The following is a 16,483-nucleotide window of genomic DNA, read 5'->3' on the forward strand; positions in this document are numbered from 1 at the left end:
TAGCTATGCAGCCAAGCATCCTACTTGCTTTTCCTACCGCCCGACCACACTGCTCACCCATTTTGAGACTGTCAGAAATCACTACCCCTAAATCCTTCTCTTCTGAAGTTTTTGCTAACACAGAACTGCCAATGCAATACTCAGATTGAGGATTCCTTTTCCCCAAGTGCATTATTTTACATTTGGAAACATTAAACTGCAGTTTCCATTGCTTTGACCATTTATCTAGTAAAGCTAAATCATTTACCATATTACAGACCCCTCCAGGAATATCAACCCTATTGCACACTTTAGAGTCATCGGCAAATAGGCAAACCTTCCCTACCAAACCTTCCCCTATGTCACTCACAAACATATTAAAAAGAATAGGACCCAGAACAGACCCTTGTGGCACACCACTTGTAACCTGTCTCTGCTCAGAATACTCGCCATTAACAATAACTCTCTGATGTCTATGCTTCAGCCAGCTTGAAATCCACTGAACTAAGTATCTGGTACAATTTCCAATAATGTTTAATCCGTTCACTGATACATGATTGCCCATGCTTTTCATCATTTATTTCTTCCTCCCATTCAAAACCTTCTTCATTTACTTCCACTCTTACCCCAGTGGTTGAGCAGTTGCTTTCACTCATTGCCTGCCCTTGCTGCCATTCTCTCCCTGTTTTGATTTTAATTACTCCCATCTATGCCTCCCTCTGTCTTTGTGTGCTCAGTCTTTCTCAGTCCTCAGTCTTTGGATCACAGCCTGGGATGCAAAGAGAACAAATCTGGGCTTTTAGCTTCTCTTCCAGTTATAGCTTCTTGGATCACCATGGATCTCTGGAAGATCCTTTTCCACATCTCTTCCATCTTTGCTGTCTGACTTTTCCAGCATTGCATAATTATTGGCCTCTGTCTATTATCCCTCCAGCTAGCAGATCAATTTTGTATCACCTGTTCCCTTTGTTTCCTATATTTTCTGTCCTTTCCCCCCCTTCAGCTAAGATTGCATCTCTCTCAACATACTGTTTTAAAGGATTTTTAATAGCCTTCAATCCCTAAATACTGGTTCTTACTCTGGCTAAAACAGTTACTTTTCCTGTAGTGCCAGCTTAATGTTGCCTATAAGGTGATAGATTTTTCAGTGTAAACACCTTTATACTTTTTTCAAGGGAAAAAGAAGCAGTCCTCATTTTGTGACTGCCATGTTTAATGAGTATGTACAGTGCAAAAATGAACCTTATGACCGTTCTTCACATTTGTGAGTTTTTTCAGGTCTGTAAAGCTAAGAAAAGCTGAAGTAAGACCACAAGGACTATTGCAGTTTCACTTAGTGACAGCTTCCCTTAACAACTGAGTTGCCAATCTTAGTTGTGGTAGCTAAATGAGCTACCTATGCACACTTTCCACAGCTCACCAAATCTGCATGTTGCACTTAGAGGATTTTTTCATTTATTAAAGGCAATAATACCGGCAGTTTTGAGTGAATGCATCCCATTGAATGTATGTGTCCGATACATATTGCATGCACAACTTTGAGCGTGGTATTATATAACATTTTAAAAATACCTGTTTAGACAGATATCCCCATAAAAGTCTCCAATTATACAGTAACTAGAGTAAAAATATGAAGGTTTTTAAAGAATGTGATATAAACAATGTTACTTTTTTATATCTCTTTACAATATTTGATTCGGTAGATCTATTGTCATTTTATTTAGCAAATGTAGAACTAAGGGATGGTAATTTGGTTGAGACAATCTGGTAGGGCTAGAGTTTAGTTGTTTTTAATTAGATATTGTGAGCGCTCACTGACTGTAAAAATAACTACAACTTTATACTATCAGTTAAGCAGAGTCCTTTGGGAGTTGGGTAGCGTATAAATTAGAATAAATAAATAAATAAAGTATTATCGAAAAGATTAGTAAATTGAAGAAGTGGATAAAAATGCACAATATATTTTGTGAATATTTCCATGAAAGTTTATAATCACTTATCCTCCCTTCTCCCTTCTAAATTTTTAGATTTAGATTTCTAGATGTTTTGTATTTTCCTTGATGTGAGCCTCCCTGAGTCTGAGGAGAAGGGCGGCATAGAAGTTACATAAACAAACCAACCAACCAACAAACAAACAAACAAACAAACAAACACTCTTTTTAAAAAGATATGCCATATTTTTTGGAGTATAAGACACACCTTTTCCTCCCTCAAAGAGGCTGAAAATTTGGGTACGGCTTATACTATGAATGTAGCCTTATTCTCCCCGAAACTTTTTTTCCAGCCCTAACAAAGTACTAATGATATTCCTAGCTCTTACCGACTTGCAAGCTCCTTCATTGTTACTCTCTGCAAAGAATGTTTTCCAAACCCTAAGTCTTTGCAGGGTTTTTTCCATTGCTCTACTTGCACTGAATGTTTCTTCCAGCCGTAACCAGGTGCTAACGATATTCCTAGCTCTTACCGACTTGCAAGTTCGTTTATTGTTACTCTCTCCGGATAAGGTTTTTTTAAATCCCTAACCAGGGGATAAATAATGTGCTGAAGCTGACCAGACAAAGGATACTAGCCGGATGAATATCTGATAGGCAGATTTACCCCCCTATTTTCCTTCCCCAAAACTAAGGTGTGTCTTATACTCTGGTGCATCTTATACAGTGGTACCTCATGATACGAACTTAATTGGTTCCAGGAGGAGGTTCGTAAGGTGAAAAGTTCGTAAGATGAAACAATGTTTCCCATAGGAATCAATGTAAAAGCAAATAATGCGTGCAAATCCTTCAGGAAAATCCCAAACTTTAGAAGGGAGGCGAACAGAGGGCAGGGAGGAGCAGCTAAAGGGGGCGGATGGAAGAAGCAAGGCTAGGCTAAAGGGTGAGTGGGAAGGAAGAAAGGCAAGGGGGGCGCCCCTCCCTTTTCTTTCTTCAAAAAACACTCTTTGGGTGCCTGCAAACATGCTGTTCTATTTAAATGGAGTCTTTTCCCCCTCCAAGCCACCCCTCCCTTTTCTTTCTTCAAAAAAGGGGGAAAAAAAGAAACCCCTTCATCCCAGCAGCAGCGGCTTGGGTTCGTAAGGTGAAAATAGTTCGGAAGAAGAGGCAAAAAAATCTTAAACACCGTGTTCGTATCTTGAAAAGTTCGTTAGAAGAGGCGTTCGTAAGATGAGGTACCACTGTACTCTGAAAAATATGGTAATATTTCATAAGTAATGGGGACAATTTTAAATGAAGGATGCTTGAGAAAGGCCCCATCCATGTTAGAAGGTAGGAAGAAACGTGCTTATTGGGTCTGTGCAAATTATACAGTGAAGGGTTTCTCAAAGCAGCTAATTTCAGGCTAAGATTTTCTGTTTCAAGGCCCTTTTGAAATCTTTTAGGTGAATATGCGCATGCCTGGAAAATACTTTCAAAGGGATAATTTTAATGGGGAATAAAATAGAACTAGAAAAAAAATGTCTACTTGAAAACTTCCTATCATTTCAGACTAAAGACTTTAAAAAAAAGTTTTTTAAAACAAAAAACAAAAAACACCAAATGCTGAAAATGATAAAAGTTCTCTATGAGACCTATTCCCTTTACCTCATATTTGTTTTGTCCATCCCCTTATTCCCAGCTCTTGGATTTAGACTGTAACCTTCTTTGGTGGGAGCCTTTTCTGGTTTTTGTCAATGAATTACTTAATTGATACTGTTTAAGAAATAGAATATCCATAATTTGATGAGAAGAGAAATTTGATGAGGAGAAATTTCATAAGTTGTTATCACTTGGGCTGCTTAACGTATATGTTAAACATAATTGGAAGACTCATTTGTGGTTTTATATAACTGATATGATGCACAGCTTTAGTTTATCTTCCATTGGAATTCCCTTAACAAGTGCTTGAAAATTGCTCTAGATGAAATGATTGGAAATAATTGAAGTTAAATTCAAATAAGTTGGGGGAGTGCCTTTTAAGAACAGCACTTATCTTGACAATTGATTCTGGAGGTTAAAGGTATATCAACTAAAATGCCAGCCAAAGATTTCTGAATTGGATTAGTTAGATAATGCGCTATATTTAAAATTTGTTCCTACATTTCACTAGTTATGGAATGTGTTAAGAAAAATTCTATGGAGAAAAGATATAAAATCTGTGTTATTTAATAATGCACTGAATAATACTGTTATTATTACAGTATTACAACAGTATTATTCACTACTGTTTTTACACTTGGAAGCCCTGAAAATTCTAGTATTTATGGAAACAGCGGATTTTTTCTAAATATTATGGCCAGATATGTCTTTGCTGTGAAATTCCTTGTCATTCAATGCTGTGCTTGCAGCAAAGCAACTATTGTCAACCTGTGTTTGAGTTTATGGAATCTATCATATAGCAGGTAGTTTACCAAGGCATGATTCAAAACCCCACTGCTGAATTTATTTTTATGATACTTTCTTTTCCATGCAGGGATTAAGGGATCTGTCAATTCTATTGGTTTTCGAGAGACTGGATGGATTCTAAAGTATGCTGTGTGTACAAGAAATAACTGCAAAGAAATAGTTAAATAATGCTTTGGAATAAGGAAGTTTGGGTCCAATTTTTTGACTCCAGTGTTGGCTTGCTGGGTGACCTCCAGAAAAGCAATTAACCTTTGTCCTTCTATAAAGGCAAAAGCAGTTATAACAACAATACAGGCACCCTGTTGTTACCACAGAGACCAGTATAGAATAAAAAGGAATTCTTTGTATGAACACTAGGTAGGACTATTTATTTTTTCTATGTCAATTTAACAGTGTTTATTTGAGCCCTTTAATAATTTCTGGACTTCTTCCCTCTTCATTTTCAAATTAAAATACAATATTTCACATTATTTTCTGTTAAAATATGGCCCATATTTTTAACCATAACAAGAGTTAAAAGCTTAAAAAAGAGAGGAAATACCATTGGGTTATATAAACTTTATGGCAAATAGAAAAATTTGGGGGCAATTATTATAACCTAATTTGTTAATAAAACCTGTAGGGAAAAAGGAAAAGGTGTGTCTTCCTAATTCTGGTGGATTTCCTATTTGGCAATTTAATGGGTGTTTGTTAATTAGTTTAATTCAGAATGTATTGGTTTTTAATTCTGCAAAAGAAAAAAAAATCTTTGTGCATTCGCAAGCTTCGCTGCCAAAAAATCCTCTAGTATGTTTGTCATGTATAATGTTTCTGTGAAGAATGGCATAATCTAAACATCTTAAATGAGAACAGTGTAGGCTATGAAATGCTTTTTGTTAGATGTTACATTTGTGTCTTCTCTCTGCCTTTGGAAAATGAGTTAAGCAGACTCACCTTTTCATCCCAATCCTTGAAATTATTTATGATTGTATCTACCTTTAGTGATCCTCACTGACTGCCAGTTTTCAAGGTATTGCTGTTGACTTTTAAAGCCCAAAATGGCTTGAAGCATATGTTTTTGCTGGAGTGCCAAGTTGATTATAGTGGTGATCATGGGCAGTGCCTGGAGGCAGAAGTCTGAGTGAGGAGCTTAAAATTAACTGCTTTGGGAGGTATATTAAACATGGTGTCCAATCATACCATATATTTGCTGAGAAATTTTGCTCCATCTGATGCTTTTGTTTCTTCTGTAGAGGATTTTGAATTGTGACATTGTAACTTTATTATAATTCAGACTTGAATGATATAAACTGATTGTGACTATTAAATGAGAATGTTTACAAATGCAATAAAACCTTATTTTATATTGTAATAGCTGGCTTCATTTTATTTATATTAACCACTTCAGTTATCAAGTTGAATTATTATTATTTATTAGTTTTGTATGCCGTCCCTCTCCGCAGACTCGGGGCTGAATGGAAAGTAAAGAATTATATTTTTCCTTTCCTTTCCTTTCCTGTCCTGTCCTGTCCTGTCCTCTCTTATGATTTTTTTTAGCTATTCCTAGAAGGAACCAGATTATTTAGCAACAAAATGAGAATTTTTGAACTAAAGTCTTTGTTTTCCTCCAAAACTAAAGATGGAAATGGGAGCATCAAAACTCAGAAAGATAAACTCAGCTTCTTGCAAAACAGCCCATTAATGTACCGTATATTTTTCTCAGATTTCATGATAAAGTGATTAAACCATTGCTTTTGTTTCTCTGTTATATTGTATTTAAATAGCAAACTTAGTTAACATTTAAACTTATTGTATTGTTTCTTGTGATTATATCTAGTCAGCAGTTTTTCCCTTACTTATTCTGAAGTTGTTTTATTCACCATGGTAAATTCTCGAGAATTAAGCACATTTATGGTTCCAATCCTAGATACACATTAAGAAGTGTATTTAGAATTGGAACCATAAATGTGCTTAATTATCTTTCAAATGAGCTGAAGCTACAGCTTTTATCATCCCCACAACCAGATGTTTGATTGGGAAAATTGGGAACCTATGTGAAGGTCTGTATATGGAAGATGTTTGAATGATATTTTGAGACATCTGGCACATAACAAATTGGAAAATCTAAAAGATTGTTACTGATTTATTAAGATGAATTGACAGATTATCCCATAATGCAAAGATTTTAAAAGTCACAATATTAAAATATAGTAAAATGGGAGTGTGAGTACACTTCTTGCTAAGGAAATTGGCATAAGGTCAGATGCTCTCAAACATTTTGAAAAACTTCTGATTGGAGTTCTTTGGTGCCACAGGTAACCCTTGATTGGTCACTTATGAAGGACACAAAATGAGTCCAACGTAATGCACTTCTGGTTATCATAAAATGTGATGCCATACCTCCCCATGGCCATGCAACCACATTTTGGCTGCTTAGCCAATGGATTGCCTTTATGGCCAATTGCAATGACCTGCAGTCATGTGACTATGATTTGTGAGATTGTTTTCCAATTTTTAGAATGTCTGCCAATTTCTGGCATAAAACGCCCATTCAGAATAAGGGGTTCACACTTAGGACCACAGCATTTGCAGAAACAAACATTAGAAAGTAGAATTCCATGTTAAATTCTAGGTGTTTTTATTAGCAGTGAAATTCCTAAATCGCATAGACTCTGCCTACCTGAAAGAACCTTTCCCCCTCTGAGTTGTGAACCTAAAGATCTGATAATTTTCTAAGGAATTTTTGCAGGTGGTGTCCTGAAAGGTGGCAGCCTACTTGGAATCAGCTAGAGCAGGGAGGTCAAACTAGCGGCCTGAGGGTCAGATGCATCACATGCAGGCCACACCCCAGCTCCACAAAGGGAAAAAAACATCACAATACGTCACATGATGTCATGTGACATAATCAAGTTTGACACCTGTGAGCTAGAGCAAGGCTTTTCTTTGGGGTTTCCTCTCTTTCCAATTCCCCTTGGAAATGTGGATTACTTCATCTCTGGTTTGTTTTAATTCTTGTTTGAAGAAGAGTTTAAAAATTTATTTCAATATTCAAGTCGTCTTAAGTATTTATAATTGTACATATCTGAATTATCTGTAGTTTGTTATGTTTTGCACATTACATAATACAAAAGCTATATAAAATGTATTAGGAAGTTTTAATGCACTTTAGTGTTTCTTAGGGTGTTTTTTACGATGTCAAAATTATTTGTTAGATTCCATAGGAATCTGGGAGCATGTTCTATCTAGGCAAATGTGATAGATAGGTAGATGTTGAAAGGAATCTAGATTAGCCACAGTTTACATTACATTTGCACTAATTTAGAGTTAGCTATAGTAGGCTATTGATGAAAAATGTATTACAGCATGAACTTTGGTAATCTAGAGGCCACTTCATTAGTTTAATTATTATCTTCCCAGCCAAAACCACTTAAAAAGGAAATAAGGATATAGAAAAAACTGTTAGAGAACATAGGTTTTTAGGATAAATTTGGAGGAACTAAAGTGGAGATTAGTCTGAGAGGTAATTGTTTAGATAACTAACAGGAGAAAAGGCACTGTGGTATGAATAAGAAATGTTCAGGCAACTGAAGGAGATTTAACAGTAAAGAGACTAGGCACAGGACAAATACAAAAGTAAAGCAATTGAAGTAGAATTTAGAAATGAAAAAAATGTCAATATTTAGAATTAAGGAAGGACATTATATGGTCAGAATATGTATGTGATTTTGTTAACAGAATGCTGGAGAAGGGTGAACGGATGCAAAGTAAGATTAGAGAATACAATGTACGGGGCAATGTTTTTTTTTTAAAAAGATTGCAGAATGAACTAAAAGGAGAATTGTACTATAGAATGTTGTAGATGGAGAAGCATCATTTTGTGACTGATTCAGCAAGGGCAGAGGGAACAGAAAAATCAAGGAGAAAACCAGAGAATTGTGTCTGTTAAGCTGCTTGGAGGACATAAGTAGCAAGATAGAATGAAGTGCACAGATATTGGAAAGAAATGTGAGATGCTTGGAATTAAGTAGACAGAGCACCAAGGAGCACTTAAGTTAAATATCAGAATACATTTGGAGAAGTAGATTAGATAGATGGAAAAAGTTATAGGATAAAAAATGTCATGCTATATAAGTCCTTAGAACTAAGTCCAACAGGGGTTTCAGCAGGGGAAAACAGAAGGAGTTTATTAAGGAGGGGGAAAGCTTCCTTGGAATTTAAAATCCATTCTAATGTACATGGAGATCAATCTCTGGGCGAATTCTGATGGCCATGAGACAAAACTATGGATTGAAATGTTTCAGGGGCAAGAATATTTTTTAAATGAAAAGAAAATCAGTTTTTGTTCAGGTCTACTGCCCAGAATAAATTGCTGGGATGGAGACTGCTTTATATTAATGTTTTGGTACCCAGTTGGTCTATCTAGGAAGATCCAGCAGACTGGATGGAGCTGTCACAGACATAAAATCTACTCATCTTTGAGTCAAGAGCAGAGGTGTCAAACTCACATCATCACAGCTGCATCATGTGATATATCAGGACTTCCCCATCTTCCCTAAACCGGACGTGGGCATGGCCAGCACGTAACACATCCGACCCAGAGTTTGACAGACTTGGTCTTGAGCATAAAAGCTCATACAGGAGAGCAAACTACAATACTGAAGTAGCAGAGAAGTGAAGGAAAATGAGACTGGAGTAGTAATTAAAATGTTTTTTCTGACAACAATTTTATGAAGGGGAGTTTTCAGATTATGAAGAACCCACCCCTTCGTACCTTTATAGGGTTGTTCAATCCTTCTTTATTTAAGCCTCTGCTATCCAAGGCACATAGCACAGCTCACCTAAGGAAAGAAACTGGTTTAGGATCAAAAAGAGAGTTGGCTGAGCAGGATAACTTCCTTTGTATGAAACAGGCAGCTGGGACAGAAGCTATTCCCATCCCCAGAATGTTTCTAGTTGTGATAAAGAGACAGTGGGCCACACCAGGGATATAGTCCCAGCCCAGTGGATCAGAGCACATTTTATGGTGTAGACTCAGAGTTCCTTGACTTGGTCCAGGTTCCAATAGTGGCCTAGACCTCTTCCTCAGTCTTACACTGGACACTGAAGATGTTTCGAAAGCAGAGGAGTGAAAAGAAAAGATGGCTCTTTGTAGAGCCCATCAGGCCGACTCCATCGCAGCTTCATTTTTCACCAGAACATTGGTGTGCTGACTCAGGCAGCTGCAGGCATGGTTCATGCTGGAGGATGTGCATGCACACCAGGACATTTGCAAAATTCTTGTGGCAGTGGAATCTACAGCAGATGCTTCCTTGGATGCAGCCACATTTTTGGCTAGAGCCATGGCTTTATTGGTGCCTGCTTGTCGTGTGTCGTGGCTGCGCCATTGGCACATGGATTCAAAGAAAAGAATCACTTCTACTCTCTTTGGTGGGGAGAGGCTCTGGATCCACTTTTAGTGAAGAACAGAGACAAGAGGACGGTCCTTCCGTCGCAGGGCAGGAGGTCGGATTTCCACCCCTCACCATACTTCATGCGGCCCTCCTTTTGACAGGGGGAAACTGGGGCAAGCTTTCCCTCTCAACAGAGGCCCTTTTTCTCCAGACCCACCTACCAGTCACAGAATGTGGGCACCGATGGCAGAGAACGTCACCAGGGTAGGCAGCCCTTCTTGGATAACATCAACAGAGGTTTAGATGCCCTAAGTGACATCAGCCCTCAACTCCTCATAGAGAGTCATCTCACCCTCTTCGCAGCTGCATCCCAGTCTGTTCGCAGAGTTATCAGAACAGTTCAGCCTCCCAATTCTGGACCATTTCACCTTTCCATTGAATGCTCATCCCCCAAAGGCCTTTGCCAGGTTTCTGACAACAGAGGTGGAAGGGGTACACACACTATGCTGACCATGGCCAAGGGGTCTTCTCTGTGCTTTCCCCCTCTTCCCCTAATCGTAGGTGGGATACGTTCCTCAACTGAGGAACGTCACCAGGGAGGCATGTCCTCAGAATTTCAACTCAGTCATTAGAGCAATGGAGCAATGAGACTAGAGTGACCTATCCTGGATTCTCCCATCCACTTCCATGAGAAAAGCTATCTCAAGTAAGACCAATGCCCATTCCAGAGGCAGAGCAAATAGGATTTTTAGTGAGCTAAATTTGCATTTTAAATCACCAAGACAGATTTGCCTAAAACTTTGGTTTATTGATGATGCTGCACAATGATCTTCATTTTATTACATTTATTTATTCATTCATTCATTCATTCATTCATTCATTAGATTTGTATGCCGACCCTCTCTGTAGACTCGGGGCGGCTCATAGCAATAATAAAAACAATGTACAATAACGAATCTAATATTTAAAAATATTTAAAAACCCTTTATTTAAAAATAAGACATACACACAATTATATAGGCCTGGGGGAGATATCTCAATTCCCCCATGCCTGATGGCAGAGGTGGGTTTTAAGGAGTTTACAAAAGGCAAGGAGGGTGGGGACAATCCTAATCTCTGGGGGGAGCTGGTTCCAGAGGGTCGGGGCTGCCACAGAGAAGGCTCTTCCCCTGGGTCCCGCCAGACGACATTGTTTAGTCGACGGGACCTGGAGTAGACCGACTCTGTGGGACCTAACTGGTCACTGGGATTCGTGCGGCAGAAGGCGGTCCTGGAGATATTCTGGTCCGATGCCATGAAGGGCTTTATAGGTCATAACCAACACTTTGAATTGTGACTGGAAGCTGATCAGCAACCAATGCAGACTGCTGAGTGTTGATGTAACATGGGCATACTTAGGGAAGCCCATGATTGCTCTCGCAGCTGCATTCTGCACGATCTGAAGTTTCCGAATACTCTTCAAAGGTAGCTCCATGTAGAGAGTGTTACAGTAGTCGAACCTCGAGGTGATGAGGGCATGAGTGACTGTGAGCAGTAACTCCTGGTCCAGGTAGGGCTGCAACTGGTGTACCAGGCAAACCTGGGCAAACGCCCCCGTCACCACAGCTGAAAGATGGTTCTCTAATGTAAGCTGTGGATCGAGGAGGATGCCCAAGTTGCGGACCATCTCTGATGGGGTCAGTAATTCCCCCCTCCCGAGGATAATGGATGGACAGATGGAATTGTCCTTGGGAGGCAAAACCCACAGCCACTCCGTCTTATCAGGGTTGAGTTTGAGTCTGTAAACTGTAAACTGCCATACCTAAATTAATACAAAATTTATTAGTGGAAATAACTTTTGCTAAGGAATTTTTCACATAGACTAAATAGCAAAACTGATGCATATTTCTTCAAAATCTCCAAATTCATTTTTTTTCTTCCCTTTTGTTTGATCATTATATTATTTTTATTCCATTTTTATGTATAATGGTGAACATGCCTAATATTCCTGCTTTTTACTTTTGCATATTATGATGCTATATTTTTAAAATCCCTTTTTCATCCATATTGGTGTTAAGAGCCAAGGTGGCACAGTGGTTAAAAGGCACTACTGCAGGGCTAACTCTCTGTTCACTCCAGCAGTTTGATCCTGACTGGTTCAAGGTTGCCTCAGACTTCCGTCCTTCCGAGGTCATTAAAACGAGGACCCAGATTATTGGGAGCAATATGCTTACTCTCTGTAAATTGCTTAGACAGAGCTGTAAAGCACTGTGAAATGGTATATACAGTATGTCTAAGTGCTAGATGAATAGGAGGGGACCAAAACTGAGTTTAAATTTTGTTGTACAACTAATTTGCTGAATAAACTACATTTGTCTGAATTCCCATTTGTGCTAATTGTAAACATATTCTATAATTCATGGTAACTATGCACAGAATGGGTAGAGTTCAGAACAGAAGATGAATCAAATATTGCATGTTGTTGTATACAAAATAGGTAATAGGCCCACCTGTTAGTTTTGGTAAAGTAATCAAGGTCAGTTTTTGTAACAATTCAAGTGTTTATGGGAGTATCATAGAGATGGAAATGTCTAAGGTTGGTTTAATGTGATGAGTAGGACATCTTAAAATTTATTAGGTGATTTTATAGTGGTTTAAGTATATTGTTATGCATGGTGGAGAAAATTTGTCTCTTTTATCTCCGGTCTCAATTTCCAGCGTATCGATACAAATGTTAACTTTATTTATTGCTAATTTGTTTCAATCCTCGGATAGAAATAAATGATAAATATTAACAATATTTAAGGTACAGTGTTCCCTCGATTTTCGCGGGTTCGAACTTCGCGAAAAGTCTATACTACGGTTTTTCAAAAATATTAATTAAAAAATACTTGTGGGTTTTCCCCCTATACCACTGTTTTCCCTGCCCGATGATGTCATATATCATCACCAAACTTTCGTCCACCTTTAATAAATATTTTTTTAAATAAATTTTAATAAAGAAACATGGTGAGTAAAAATCTAAATGGTTGCTAAGGGAATGGGAAATTGCAATTTAGGGGTTTAAAGTGTTAAGGGAAGGCTTGTATTACTGTTCATAGCCAAAAATAGTGTATTTACTTCCGCATCTCTACTTCGCGGAAATTCAACTTTCGCGGGCGGTCTCGGAACGCATCCCCCGTGAAAACTGAGGGAACACTGTATTGCCATGATGAAAACTAGCCATGATTAAGATGCACAGGGAAAGGGCCAGGTAGATTTCAATGAAGAAAAAAAAATGGTCAGTGAATTAGCTTGATTACGTTAGGTTTTATAATATTTGCTTTAATTAGTTGGTTAATGGGTTAAAAGAACAAGTAATTCAGCTCCACTAAAAGCATTGAATTGATTCTTTTGAATTAGAATACATTTGCAAACAAAATAGTATGAAATGTTAATGAGAAATTTAATTAGCCTTATATGTGTGTGCAAGTAGTGTGGTATTTCCTACCTTGCCCTTTCTGCTTTTCTCTAAAGGGAACATACAGGTCATTAATGTGTGGGTGTGTGGAGGCTTTTCCAGTTTCTGAACACACTAACTTGTAATTTTTAGAGGAAGTTAAATTACAAGCAGTCCTCAACTTATGACTGTTTAACTTTGATGGTTCAAATTTATGACAGCCTTGGAAAAATGACTGATGACCTATATTCACACATACAAGCATTGCTGCACTCTCCCAACCAATGGTCATATGATTGTAATTGGGTGTTTGATAACTTGCTAGCATCATGACTGGTTGCAGCCTCCTGCAGTCACGAGGTTGTGATTTGTCACCTTTTTCCCCCAATTTCCAGCTAAAAACAACCAATGGGGAAACGGAATTTCTTAATTACTACAGTGACTTACTTAATGTCTATCATTAAAAATTGGGTCCGACTGACTTATGAATTCAACAACGTATGTCAGAAATTCTTGTTTCAATTCTGTTCATATATCGAGGACTACCTGGACAGACATAAAAAACTTTTATATTCTGTACCATCCTGTTTCATATAGTCCCATCTCATAGTTGTCCTTTCTCTGCAGTGTTCTATGCCCCGGTCTCTTTGGCTGGGCTGCTCCAGCCTGGCGGACAACATGCCCTCACTGCGATGCCTGTATAACCCAGGGACTGGCACACTCACAACTTTTCAGGTACTTTCTCACTCTGTCTCTCTCTGGGTGTCTGAGGTTTGTGCTCCTGCTTGTTTTCATAACTTCTTTCGTCTTTACTTGATTGCTAGTGCTTTTACGAGCATGTCCTTCCAGCTGTTCATGTTGCACAGATCCAGAGTTGGCTACTAACACAGAAAGATTGATGGTTCCGATAGAAATATTTTTGCTAAGATCTCATAAGAAGATACAGTGCTGACCCTTGCAAATTAGGTGTAGTGGTCTTTAGAAAAGATTGGCCTAGACAGGAAGCCGTTTGATATTTAAATTAGAACATAAATATGGGAAGAAGTGGTGCTTCATATTCAAGCTGTCTGATTTCTGTCTTGTGCTGTTTTTCTTGCTTTCCTAGTAGAATACTAATAACGGAAGAAGGTAGACAGATAGGTTAATAATTTACTTCTCTCCCTTCTGTCTATCCTCTATTCCATTTACACCCCTATTGCACACAGAATCAAAGGTATACAGTAGTCCCTCACCTATCGCTGGTGTTACGTTCCAGACCCGGCCGCGATAGGTGAAATCCGCGATGGGGAATTTATCGACTGATAGTACTTATTTAAGTATTTATATTGTAATTGTTTGGTAAGTTTTCATTGTTTTAAGTGTTTATAAACCCTTCCCACACAGTATTTATTTTAGATACAGTATTTAAATACAGTATTTACAATTTTAGATATATATATATTTTTTTAAACCCTGCCGATCGAGTTCGGCGGGCTGTTTAAATCTGCCGATCGGCTTCCTCAGAAACCCGCGATGAAGTGAAGCCGCAGTAGGTGAAGCGCGGTATAGCGAGGGACCACTGTATTTCTGAAGGGTGGCTTTTGCCTTTCTTCAGTTTGATATTAAAACGTTTCTAATGAGCGGCTTAAAACAAACCCTTAAGTTACTAGTTTACCTTATACTTTGTTTCTATGTAATTCTTATACACACTAAAAACTTCATTTCTATCTGGCAATAATTCTTTGAGGAAATAGAAAAGCAGACCCCACATTAACTTTTAAAATCTTGGTTTGCAGCTTCAAGATATTTCAGACTATCAATTTATTCTACTGTTTAATTATATGACTTTCCCACATAATCATTATCAGTTAGGGTAAAGCATTCTTCTCCAATCTGTTTTTTCTAAACTTACTGATATACTGGATTACAGTTTCTTTCATTGTCATTAAAATGGCAACATATATAAAATATAAGCATCCATATATGCATTAGATCTGTGATGGTGAACCTATGGAGTTCTATCAATGGGCATGCAAGCAATGGAAACTGCAGTTTAATGTTTCCAAATGTAAAATAATGCACTTGGGGAAAAGGAATCCTAAATCTGAGTATTGCATTGGCAGTTCTGTGTTAGCAAAAACTTCAGAAGAGAAGGATTTAGGGGTAGTGATTTCTGACAGTCTCAAAATGGGTGAACAGTGTGGTCGGGCGGTAGGAAAACCAAGTAGGATGCTTGGCTGCATAGCTAGGGGTATAACAAGCAGGAAGAGGGAGATTGTGATCCCCTTATATAGAGCGCTGGTGAGACCACATTTGGAGTACTGTGTTCAGTTCTGGAGACCTCACCTACAAAAAGATATTGACAAAATTGAACGGGTCCAAAGACGGGCTACAAGAATGGTGGAAGGTCTTAAGTATAAAACGTATCAGGAAAGACTGAATGAACTCAATCTGTATAGTCTGGAAGACAGAAGGGAAAGGGGGGACATGATCGAAACATTTAAATATGTTAAAGGGTTAAATAGGATTCAGGAGGGAAGTGTTTTTAACAGGAAAGTGAACACAAGAACAAGGGGACACAATCTGAAGTTAGTTGGGGGAAAGATCAAAGGCAACATGAGAAAATATTATTTTACTGAAAGAGTAGTAGATCCTTGGAACAAACTTCCAGCAGACGTGGTTGGGAAATCCACAGTAACTGAATTTAAACATGCCTGGGATAAACATATATCCATCCTAAGATAAAATACAGGAAATAGTAAAAGGGCAGACTAGATGGACCAAGAGGTCTTTTTCTGCCGTCAGTCTTCTATGTTTCTATGTTTCTATGTTTTTGGGCCTTCTGGGCCTACTAGGAGAAAGGAGACAGCTTGTTTTCAGCCTCCGGAAGGGGGTGGGGAAGGCTGTTTTTGCCCTCCCCAGGCTTCTAGAAAGGCTCTGAAGCCTGGGGGAACAAAACAACCCCCCCCGGAACTGCTGGTTCAACCAGAACTTGGCAAACGGGCCATTTCTGCCCTCAGGAGGGCCTCTGGGGGGGGAAGGCCATTTTTGCCCTCCCCCAGGCTCCTAGAAAAGCTCTGAAGCCTGGGGGAGCAAAAAAGGAAAAAGAAAAAACTCCAAAACAAAACCCAGAACTTCTGGTTCAATATGGGCCATTTCTGACCTCCAGAGTCTGGGGGGAGGCCATTTTTTACCCTCCCTAGCCTCCTAGATGGTAAATGGGCCATTTCTGGCCTCCGGAGTCAGGGGGAGGCCATTTTTACCCTCCCAGGCTCCTAGAAAGGCTCTAAAGCCTGAGGACAGCAAAACATGGGCATGCCATCAGGGACTGGGAGCGGGATGTGTGTGTCATGCATTCA

At 38.7% G+C, this 16,483-nt stretch overlaps 1 protein-coding gene across 12 annotated transcripts in view; it reads left to right on the forward strand.

The window, feature by feature from the left end:
• BTRC (beta-transducin repeat containing E3 ubiquitin protein ligase) overlaps positions 1-16,483 on the forward strand; it is a 199,680-nt gene that overhangs the window by 32,924 nt on the left and 150,273 nt on the right. For 9 of the 12 annotated variants that reach the window (XM_070752861.1, XM_070752858.1, XM_070752859.1 and 6 more), the window contains one exon: positions 13,773-13,880. The exons of the other annotated variants lie outside the window; for them this stretch is intronic. In XM_070752861.1, coding sequence (XP_070608962.1) covers positions 13,773-13,880 — 108 coding nt within the window. The remainder of the gene's footprint in view (positions 1-13,772; positions 13,881-16,483) is intronic. 12 annotated transcript variants of the gene reach the window in all.

This window comes from Erythrolamprus reginae, chromosome 5 (genome assembly GCF_031021105.1).
Source record: "Erythrolamprus reginae isolate rEryReg1 chromosome 5, rEryReg1.hap1, whole genome shotgun sequence".
Classification (NCBI taxonomy): domain Eukaryota; kingdom Metazoa; phylum Chordata; class Lepidosauria; order Squamata; family Dipsadidae; genus Erythrolamprus; species Erythrolamprus reginae.